Source organism: Diabrotica undecimpunctata, chromosome 2 (genome assembly GCF_040954645.1).
Source record: "Diabrotica undecimpunctata isolate CICGRU chromosome 2, icDiaUnde3, whole genome shotgun sequence".
NCBI lineage: Eukaryota > Metazoa > Arthropoda > Insecta > Coleoptera > Chrysomelidae > Diabrotica > Diabrotica undecimpunctata.
The window spans coordinates 20,310,542-20,322,742 of record NC_092804.1 but is presented as its reverse complement, the minus strand read 5'-3'; the positions used below and the strand labels follow the sequence as shown (position 1 = coordinate 20,322,742).

General features: G+C 34.7%; 1 protein-coding gene across 3 annotated transcripts in view; it reads right to left on the bottom strand.

The window, feature by feature from the left end:
- The window catches only part of LOC140434292 (sulfotransferase 1C4-like), a 31,393-nt gene that overhangs the window by 7,587 nt on the left and 11,605 nt on the right, over positions 1-12,201 (bottom strand). For 2 of the 3 annotated variants that reach the window (XM_072522443.1, XM_072522444.1), the window contains 4 exons: positions 8,260-8,394; positions 6,829-6,928; positions 3,327-3,525; positions 779-905 (listed from right to left, as the gene is read on the bottom strand). In XM_072522443.1, the coding sequence (XP_072378544.1) occupies positions 779-905; positions 3,327-3,525; positions 6,829-6,928; positions 8,260-8,394 (561 nt within the window). The remainder of the gene's footprint in view (positions 1-778; positions 906-3,326; positions 3,526-6,828; positions 6,929-8,259; positions 8,395-12,201) is intronic. The other variant, XM_072522446.1, reaches the window with a different exon arrangement.

Here is a 12,201-nt window from a genome sequence, read left to right as displayed (position 1 = left end):
TCATACATTAAAAAAGTATTAGCATTGTTATTAGCACTTTTTGAAAAATCATTGACAATTTTCCACGTGATTTTATTGGGATTATCAGACGAAGTAATGATTTTCTGGTAATAATCTTTTCTTGTTTTGGTAAAAAGTTTTCTATGTTTTTTCCTTTGTTGTTGATAAAAATCTCTAAGAATTGGTACTGCCCTTCATAAAGCGTGTAAATTTCTTAACTCAAATCTAGACTTTCGAACTTCACTATTAATCCATTTATTTTTAGTTGTTTTGATTTTGGTCCTTGTTAATGGAAAGCTATTATTAAAATGATACAAAAAGATATTTATAAAAGCTTGAAATGCTAATGTCTAAAATTCCATAAACACTATTCCAGTTTTCGTTAGTGATTTAGTTAGATGAATTTAGTTTCCTTGTGGATTAAAATGTATCTTGTTTTTAATTCAGTTCAATTAAAATCACAATTCTTGAATAGTTGTTGAAATTTATTGTTTTTATTTCATCATTTTATACTTTGACAGCTGGTCCTTGGTAATTGTATACAAATACCGGTAAAAGTAGATAATTAGAACTATTTTTCTACATTTACCATTGACTCTAGTAGTTGTATACAATTACTTACTGGTAATTATATACAATTACCAATTATCTACTCTTACCGTAACATCTACACTCAAGGTAGCTAGTACATCTCAAAAATGTTGTTTTAGTCTTAAAGGTATAAAACACTTAATTTGTCAAGACCTTTATTTTTTATTAAACAAGCTTATTTTATTACCTAAACCACTTTGAAAGAAGTTCCAGAATTGGGCAAAATCGCCAGTGAATCCTTGCGTTTTATGAGCTCTACATAAATGATAATACGAAACTGCAACGTCCTTAGGATTTCGAGCTACATATATAACCTAAAATATATAAATAAACAATTTGTTTTTAGCATTATTATAATAATAGCACTATTATAAAGGGTATTTTCCGTTAAGAGGCAAAATGCCCTCACTCTGAGAATTGAATTTTTTTTATTTTATTACGTTTTATGTGATTAAAAAATAAGCCTCAGTGCAATTTTAGCCTGCAACTCCCGTCCTCCCACACCCTTCCCCAAAAATAGTATATTAAAGTATAAGTGGATATTAAGGCCTGGCTCATATCCAACCCAGCCGAGACCTAACACACGCCGAGGCCACGGGCGACCCGTGAATTTATTTTTCTAGCGCAGCACATATTGAATCCATCCGTAGGCTGTCGCCTTATCTAGTTGCTAAAATGACTTCAATTGAGAAGCATTTGTTAAGCAGTTTACTAGACTCTGACTCGGAAGGTGAAGACGTTATGATTATGTGTAATTTAAATGAAAATGCAAACGAACGCTATTTTGGACTGAGTAGACATATGAGAAGCAGAAACTTAAGCCAAAAAACAAAAATAACCATATACAAAACCCTTATACAACCAGTGTTGACATATGGGTCGGAGACATGGACCATTTCCAAAGCAGATGAAAATCTCCTGCTTATATTTGAACGAAGGATCCTGAGAAGAATATTCGGTGGCATCTGTGAAAATGGTGTTCAGAGAAGGAGGTACTACGAGATATATCAAAGATATAAACATATATTTGGTGGTAAAGACGTAGTATCCTTTATAAAAATAGAAAGACTAAGATGGGCAGGACATCTGGCAGGATCACAGCAGAACAACCCTCCTAGAAGAATCCTTATGTCACAACCTGTGGGAAGTAGAAGTAGGGGTAGGCCAAAACTCAGATGGAGGGATGGTGTAAATGAGGATGGTAGACAAATAGGCGCAGCAAACTGGCAACAGTTGGCAATGGATAGAACTGACTGGCGTAATAGACTTGGGAAGGTCGAGGTTCTTTTATAGCACCAATGATGATGATGAAATGAAAATGAAAAAGAGGAGAGAAGAGAAAAAGGAAGAAAAATCAGTATTAAAAAAAAGAGAAAGCCATGGAGAGTTTATGTGCATCTCGGAAATAAAAACAAGTAAAAGTAAACAACAGTTAGTTGTTTACTACATTACTGTATTACTACAAAAAATTGAAATTTGAAAATGAATTGAAAGAAGCTAATAATGTAAAATGGTTAAATTTGTGATGTACATCAGTATATCTTTCGTTGTCATGGAAATGAGAAAAACAAAAATTAATTTGCAATCTATCACATAAATTTATTGTTATTACTAAATGTATATTGCTTAAAAATGAGTTCTAACATTGATTACTTAATTAGTAAAGTAGAATCGCGGTTAATACCGCAAAAATCGGAAGTGGCTTATAAAAAAAGATACGACAAGTTCATTAAATGGATGTAAGAGCAAAAAGTAACAGATACAGATGAACGAGTTGTGCTTGTTTACCTTTAGAAAATGTCGGAACAGTACAAGCCGTCAACTATGTGGGCTATCCATTTGAAATTGCAAAGTATGTTGAGGATAAACAAAGGAGTCGATTTAAAATCATTTGTGAAAGTGAGAATTTTTTCATAGACATAAAAATAGGTCAAATTAAGTTTTTTCTTATAAGTTATACATAATATGAAGTAACTGAGTCCGTTAAAACGTTCAAAAATTGTGCAAAAAACCTTTAAACCTCCAAAAAACCGTGTTTTTTTTTCAGGATTTATAAGGATATTGTGTTTTTGCGGAGTTAACCATATTTTTTGAGATCGTTACAATCTGAATAACTTTTTCATGTTTTTACGTTTTGTGATTAAAAAAATCAGCACAAAAAAGACTCTTTGACATTTGAAAACGGGTTTTACGCATAAGATGAGCTTGCATTATTTCTCTACGGCTGAAAAATACATCATCTCATGTTTCTCAAGAACATACTTTGAAACGTGTCATTTAGTGGCGCATAACGGCCAAAAAAATTAGAAAAATACCCAGAATCACTTGAAAACCGACTTTTAATAATGTAGAAAGTTGGGTAAATCTAGTAAAAACCCTCCGAATAACCCTTGAAAATCTGTTTTTTGCATAAACGATGGTTGTATTTACTTTTTTGAGGCATGACATGGTTTTTAGGATTTTAAAGGTATTTCTCTCAATTTTTGAATGTCCTAAAGGACTCAGTTACTTCAAATTATATATAACCTATAAAAAAACCTTCATTTGATCTATCTTGAACTCTATAAAATACGAAAAATCCCCAACAAAGCGTTTTTCGCAAATTGAATTCTGGGAATGAGGGCATTTTGCCTATCTTAGTGGGAGAAACCGTTTATATTTGTTGTCTTTAAGGTATGATCCTTACCGCTCCTGCCACACTCTGATCTAATTTGATTAGATAATATTCTTCTTACCTTGCAACCACTATCAAGTAAATTTGGTGGTAATAAACTCAGTGGTAAATGTGTTTTAATAAAACGTCGTCCGTTCGTACCCTCTAATTGTTTCCAACGCGGATAGCACAGATTTTCTATCATAGCACATCTTTCTGGATATGACTGGTTTTCTTGCAAAAACTGCTCTTTCATTTCTTTATGAACGAAGGAACTAAACCTAAAATCGACAGAGTTAATTAAATATTTACATGTTATTTGAATGTAAATATGTTAACATATCAAAATTTAAACATAAGCAGAATGGGGGAGACACGTGTCGCCAAAATAGCAAGAGATAAGTCACCAATCGGCAGAAGAAGTATCGGACAACCGCGAAAAGATGGAGTGACAACCTTCCATAGAGGTGTTAATTCGCCAATGAACAAGCAGAATTGTATTTGTTACGTTTATTAAATATTAATGTAAACCCTCTTTCACTTTCAATAAGAAGATAAAAAAAATATTTAACTGTTAAGGAAAATGGTGTAATAATGAACACTTATAAAAAAGCACCCCAACAATTAGCAGAACAGAGAAATATTGTAAAATTCATAGGTAACTATGTATTATTATGTCAACAATAATATTAATTATATTTTTAAATTTTAAGTACCACCAAGTGTTTTTCGGGAGATACCTTGCACATTCCATGTACAAAAATTCATTAACCGTTTTCTTTGCTGTTTTCGTCTACTGTGTTTCCAATCTTTTATTCCGAGGCTTTGGTAAGGCTTCTTAACATTATACGTATTTTATGAGTACTGAGGAGTTGGCCCGGTACCTCAACCCCCAACCTTCAGGGCCAGGAATTTTACATCAGAGTATCCTTATCATATGCGCGTTGCTTCCACTACAGCTAGAAAGTCTCACCTACCCTTCGGTTTTAAACAAGCCTTTAAACCAGGGAGCTGCCACTTTCGTCCTCCAGACCGTTGTGAAGATCTTCTTCTCCACCCTGGATGCCGTTGTGGACTTCATCCGTGACCCTGGACAAGGGACCCTTAGCAGGTACTAGTTTCCCGGGTTAGGAAACACTTGGAATCTGCGGAAGGCAGAGATTGATTCACTTTCCCTGATAGGACTATCCAAAAAGGAGTTCCTACCCGTACCTATGAGACAGACTCCAGGAACAGTTAAGAAAACTCTTTCAAAACTGCTTAAATTTGACCGAATTACCAAAAGAATGGAAATTATCTATCATGTCAACTATTCACAAAAAGGGCAGCAAGGATTAGTGTGAAAATTACAGAGGAATTGCGGTAAACAGTACAATAAGTAGGATGTATGGGAAACTTATTAAGAACAAAATAGAAAATGACTATAGAGATTACAAAGCAGAGGAGCAAGCTGGTTTTTGAGCTTTTGATCCACAGTAGACCACTTGTACTCTATTACGCAAGTTATTTAGAAAAAAACAGCCGTCAATAAAGAAGTCCACCTGGTGTACGTAGACTTACAAAAAGGATATGACAGTGTACCCCGCAGTAAACTATGGTCAACCCTACAGCAAACCAACATTAAGCATGGTCTTATCAAAGCAGTCCAAAGTCTGTATAATGGAACGACTGCAAAAATTAAAACTTGATTAAAGATATCTGGGATTTAAGGTCACGAAAGGACTAAAGCAGGGTTGCTGTATTTCGCCTAGCCTTTTCAAAATTTATCTGGAACTGTACACCTTATGTTTGGCTGATGACCAAATACTGATTACTCATGATCATGACGACTTGAGTTACATGACTCGGAAGCTAATAGAAGAATATAACAAATGGGGTCTCGAAGTCAACATTAAGAAAACTGAAACCATGCGTATTGGAGGGACAGAGCAGTCCATTATATTAGACGATGGGGTAGAAATAAGACACTGTGATGAATACAAGTACCTGGGTATGAAGATAACTCAAGATGGAACACTCGATGCTGCTATAAAAGACAGAAACATACAGGGTAGAAAAGCCATATCCATGATGAACGGCATTCTGTGGGACCAAACAATATCTAAAGCGAACAAACAACTTATATACAACACCATACTTAAAAGTGTAATCACATATGGCAGTGAAGTTTGGCCAATGAAACAAAGAACAGAGAAACTGTTACTAGCAACAGAAATGTACTTCTGAAGAAAAGCAGCTGGCGAATCAAGAAGATATCGGATACCAAATGAGAGAATACGAGAAATGATCGGAGTCAAGCATACAATGGTTGATGACATAAAAACAAAACAGTTAATATGGTACGGCCATGTACAGAGAATGCCAGATGACAGAACTAGAGGTAAGAGAAATCCCTCCAGGCCTATGGCTAAATAAAGAAGAATGGCGGTTAGGAGTCGGCAGGCGTCGGAGAACGCTGTAAACTGATAGTAGTAGTAGTAGGTATCACCAAGTCATCAGTGTATAATGTTTTATTACAAGAACATCGTAAAAATAATGGTGAATTTAGACCACCAAGAGCATATTATAGAAGAAACAAAGCATATCGATACAGTTACAGATGAGCATAAGAATATAATTCGTCGGATAGTTCGCAGTTTCTTCTTGGATAATGAGCTTCCAACTATAATATTATAGTAGAAAAAACTTAGGACAATAGCATTTGGCTGAAGTAACTACAAATAAAATGATAACTTTAGATGATAAAATGATTATAAAAAGTAATAGTTTTAAGTATGTAAGGGATTAATATTGATATGATACAAGATTTAAAAATAGAGAAATGTAATTATTGAAGCTGACCCCGTGTATTGAAACTGACCCCCGCATTGAAACAGCAAGATCTGGTTTCATGAATTTGCGTAAAATGCTCTGTAACCCCAAGCTATCAGTCTCAATACGATTGGGAACAATAAAGTGTGTGGTCTCTATTACTATATGGCTGTAAGACCTGGACATTAAAACAGTATGACGTCAACAAATTAAATTCATTTGAAATGTGGATGTACCGCCGAATGCTAAGAATAAGCTGGACCAGCAGAACTACGAATAAAGAAGTACTGAGAGCAATGAACACACGCCCTCATCTGGTCAATACTATCGAAATTAGAAAGACGTCATATCTAGGACACATATTACGCCATAGGGAGTTTGAACAGCTCCAGGTAATACTACAAGGCAAGATTGAAGGTAACGTACAGTAGGTAGGTAGGTACATAGGACGAGAGAAAAAATTTTGGCTACGAAACATCAGAGATAGAACCCACACAAGAGGAAATGAATTAATTCATCAAGCTCAAAACAGAGAGAAATTTGCCATATTGATCGCCAACCTCAACAGAGAAGGCACTTAGGAGGAGGAGGACTCCGTGTAGTGATAAAGGGAAACAACAGGATCATTGCTGTAGCTTATTATAATAAGTATGAAGAAAAAATGTTAGGCACATATAAAGAGGAATTAGTTGCTGACCATTAAGTTTGATTGATAGTAGAAACAAATGAAAACTGTTATTTATGTCCTGATTTTTATTGCCAACAATACTTACTCAAAAAAAGGAAATCGCTGCTTTAAAGGAATTCTAGCGGCTGTTGAATAATCCAAGTTGTTTTCCAAAAGCCATACCATTTCTTGCGTTAATGTTGTACCTACAACAATTTTTATTCATTGACTAATATGTAATGTATACACATTCAATTATTTTCTTCTGTTATTATGTTATTAGGACAAACAAATTCTTGTTCAAGTCCAAAACAATTTTACAAAAAGAAATAATTATTTACCAAGGCAGGACAAAATTTAAAAATATTTTATACCAACTTAATACAGGTTACTTGTTTACCACATGGAATGAACAGAGTTGGGGAAGAAATTAGAAAAAGTTTCCTTTTGTAAACTCCATGATATCAAGAATAAAAAAGTATTCCTCAAATCTCCTATAAAAATTCAACTTTATAAAGAAATGCTTCCAAATATTCCACTTCCACCAGAACCCGTTCGGGATGGCGAACATATTTGGAAGCCGCTTTTTTCTATTCGGACTCTTTTGTAGATTTAAAAAATATAATTGACGCTTTAACGGCTGAAAGGTCCCAAAACAACGTTCTGCAGCAGCAACTTTCATTGATTAAATCAAATATTAGTTTGCTCCAAAAACCATTACTCAATTAGAATCATAAAATTTGTCCTTGGTAGAAAGTATAGCCTTAATAAAAGAAATTAGATCAGCTATAATATTTAAATAGTCAATTGCTTGATTTTCTTCATTAATTGAAAGACAAATGTGGTACCAAAATGATACGGTGACTGCTCATTATAACTTCCGGTTCGAGGCCTCCAAAGACCTTAAGTATTAGTAGAAGACTCCGAAGACCCTACACCAGTATTGTATCATCTGGAATTCTTTTTGTGGAGCTCCTTAAAAGAAAAGGTGTGGCTCACGAGGCTATTTAAAAATGTTATTCATCTTGTAATAAACGTAATAAACGAATAATATGAAGCTATTCTTTGTAATTAGAAATGTCATTAATGAATTTAATCAAAGAACAATCACCTGCTTAGAAAGTGATACATTGAAGTTGAAGTTACTTTGTAAATTATATCAGTTACGTAGGTAGCCATTATGAGTGTAATTACTGTTAGACTGTTAAGAAGGTAATCAGTATTAAGTTATTTTCTTGTTATTTTATTCAATATACAATGGTATAACAATGGCTGATGTGTTTAAATGTATACGTAACAAATTAAATAAACATTGTTTTTCCATTTCAATTTGAACATATTTTATTCTTTACCACAAATCAATATTTTTTATTTTCCTTATATTCAAACCAACGGTTTGTAATTTGTATACTCGATTATGAATGTCCAGGTCATGCAGAGCATTTAAATTTTTTTTTAAAAGTTTCCTCTAATTACATAAAATTCTTTGGGACACACTGTATAAACATATTTTAAAAATAAATTAAAAATTAGTTACCTGAACGGGGAAAGGTAACTACAAACACATCATCTGATCTAATTGAAAAGTTATAATAATTTGCTGCTTCAGCTTCATATCCACTTGGATAAAGCCATTTCTTTGGACCTATTTGTAAAAATCTGTCTTTCTCCCCTGAAAAATATCCAAATATTTAATTTAATCGGTTTTTATATAATTGCAGTTTTGTAGATGATCAAAATTATTAACAATTTTGTTTTGTACTATAGCATATTTCTGATGAGAAAATTGTTTCCTGATCATCATTATTAGTACACTGTCAGATCAACAGTTCCATTCCAAAACTTTTTGATGCTTGAAACTAGGAACCTCAGGAAAGGGCCTCAAAATGGCCCAGGAATATTAAACTAATAGCTCGTATATAGAATGACATAGCCGTTCGTATAACAGGGTTCTAAAAAAATAAACCAAGTGCTGAAATATAAACAAATATACGTATTTGCTTTACAGGAGGCAAAAAAGAAACGAAAAAGCCAATCAAAATTAGATTAATATATACTAGTCTACAGTGGAGTAGCAAGAAATGTATACCACCTTGTCAAACGCCTCAAAAAATATGGGCCTGCAAGTAAATGAAAATAAAACTAAGATAATGGCATCAATACCCAACAATAGAGCCAGAAACATCGGCCACCAATTCACGGTTGATAATTCTACCTTTGAAGTGGTGGACAAATTCACATACTTAGGCTCCCTGATCACCAAGGACAACGTCATGACGGAAGAAATCAAGCGAAGAATAATCCTAGCAAACAAATGCTATTTTGGACTGAGTAGACATATGAGAAGCAGAAACTTATTTTTGGAAGCCGCTTTTTTGGAAGCCAAAAAACAAAAATAACCATATACAAAACCCTTATACAACCAGTGTTGACATATGGGTCGGAGACATGGACCATTTCCAAGGCAGATGAAAATCTCCTGCTTATATTTGAACGAAGGATCCTGAGAAGAATATTTGGTGGCATCTGTGAAAATGGTGTTTGGAGAAGGAGGTACAACTACGAGATATATCACAGATATAAACATATATTTGGTGGTAAAGACGTAGTTAAAAATAGGAAGACTAAGATGGGCAGGACATCTGGCAAGATCACAGCAGACCAACCCTCGTAGAAGAATCCTTATGTCACAACCTGTGGGAAGTAGAAGTAGGGGTAGACCAAAACTCAGATGGAGGAATGGTGTAGATAAGGATGGTAGACAAATAGGCGCAGCAAACTGGCAACAGTTGGCAATGGATAGAACTGACTGGCGTAATAAACTTGGGAAGGTTGAGGCTCTTTTATAGGGCTGTAGCACCAATGATGATGACAGTGGAGTAGCAAAAGAAGACAGGACCAAAGAAGGTGTAGACTTACCATTACACCAAAGATGCCAAAATCAGATCAGAGTGTAAATACTTATCATAAAGGATTACAATAATAAATATAAAAATGGAGAAGAAAGACCTGAACACCATCGGAGTATACGGATAAAAAATAATAAGCCTCAAACATTAAGGAAAACATTTTATGAAGAATTACAACATGTATTAGACCAAGGCAGAGAAAAGATGATAATACTGCAGGATTTTAACCTAGTAATAATCGAAATTAAGCAAAACCATAAAGAGGCTATTCGAAATTAAAATGGAAAACTGATGAAAAATTTCTGCACGAATAACGAACTTAGAACAAACATTACATTTTGTAACTACAAAGACCAACAAAATAAACATTCAATAACATCTGTGGCCAAAGGTCTTAAATAGATTATGTTATAAACAACACAAATCCATCAAAAGTAACCCACGTAAGATGACTTAACTCAATATATGTAGGTTGTCATTATAGCCTCATCATCAACAGCTATTTTATCCATAGTAGGATGTAAGCCTCCCTTAGGCACATCATAGCCCAGTATTACGAAAAAGAAGAATCATCATTAAACAAAGCATACCCAAAAGAGCGAAACCAACACAAACAAAAATCAGAGTAGATGTAGTCAATTCGTAATCGATGGAATACTTATTCCATCAAAAAACATGACTGAGAATGAAGTATTAGAAAAAGGTGACATCGAGGTAAGCAGGGAAAAAACTCAGAATTAACATAATTAACCTTCGGCCGGGCGCGCCGCAGTAATTTGATGCATAAACTCAATGTTTTCAGGCAAAGTGTTAACAGAATATGCTATGAACGTGATATTTTTAAAATTCCCTTATCAGTTAATACATCATCGTCTTGTGAAATTCAAATATAATTCGACAGTTATCATTCTTTGTAGTGAATAGTGTATTGAGGCAGACAAAATTGCTGTAAGGCGCATGGGGGGTGAAAGTCTCGCAAAAACTTTTTTGAAATAACTAATATAATTATTATAATATGTATATTTCGAAAATTTGAAATTTTATTGGTAAGTAATTTATTTATAAAAATTAAACGTTATATATATATATATATATATATATATATATATATATATATATATATATATATATATATATCCCTACCGTTTCTCGATGTTTTCATAAAGAAACACCAATCCCAAGGTTTTCATTACTCTGTCTATCGAAAACCCACACATACCAATCGTTACTTGCATGCCAACTCTCACCACGCACCTTCACAAATTAATTCAGTCATTAATACTCTTGTATCCAGATCAATACGCCTTTCCGATGATGCAAGTAGATCCGCTGAGCTTTCTTGTTTAAAACAAGCCCTCATCCAAAATGGCTACCGCGAAAATCACATCAATAGGAGCATCCACAGACATCAATCTCCCACTCAATCTCAATCCAAAGACTCAGACCCTTATCATACGAAAGCGTTTCTTCCTTACATCAAAGGTGTCACTGACAAAATCGACAAAATTCTTAAACCAAGAGGAATAAAAACAATATTTACCCCCCAACAAAAACTTTCATCTCTTGTTCGATCAATCAAAGACAATATTCCAAACGAACAGCACGGAGTTTATGAAATTCCTTGTGCAGACTGTCCCCGATCCTATATAGGCCAAACAAATCGTAGAATTCAAAATAGGATTTATGAACATTCCATTTCTGTTCGCAATTCCGATTCAATTTCAGCTCTCGGTCAACACCATCTTCATACAGGTCACAAAATTGATTTCGAAAACTCCAGAACCATAGCCCCCATCCGCTTTTATAAACCAAGAATTATCCGAGAAGCCATAGAAATAGAAAAAAGACCAAATTGCCTTAATAAAAGAGATGACGCCATACGGTTACCTTCTACATGGAGACCTCTCATAAACAAAATATCGCCCCCTCCATCTTCGAATCAAAATCCCACTGTCGGAAATGTTCGCGCCAACTCTCGCGCCAATCCCCACCCTAACCCCCACCTAGGCCACGTCACCATCGACGGTATAAATGAACCGTCCCCTGGTTCCAGTCGTAGTAGTGAACTAGTGAGTGAACTAGAAGTGACTAGTGAGTGTAGTAGTGTCTGGGGGCTCGGGAGACTGAGACCTCGGAAGCCCTGAAGAAGACATCAGAGAGGATGTCGAAAGCTCGGCAAAATGGATATCGACGCGGTTCAACCCGGAAGACTGGTGAGTTTAATATTAATTTTTATAATAATATTAATCTTAGCTCTAAGTTTAATTGTACTAACCGCGGAAATCTTTCCGAACATATATATATATATATATATATATATATATATATATATATATGAAAATTACTTAGTTCTCGGGAAGAACCGCGTTGAGAATTTATTACTCGACGTTTCGGCACCCATTTTGGAGCCATTATCAAGAGTGATACGGTTCGGTTCGAGTTCGGGGTCTCAATCTACCTACTCCCCTCACTCGAGACGTACCAGTATCGTGTTCTATATTGCAAGAACTGTCTCTCGGCACTGAGGTCTCAATCTGCCTACTCCTCAGTGTCGAGTGACAACCAGTCTT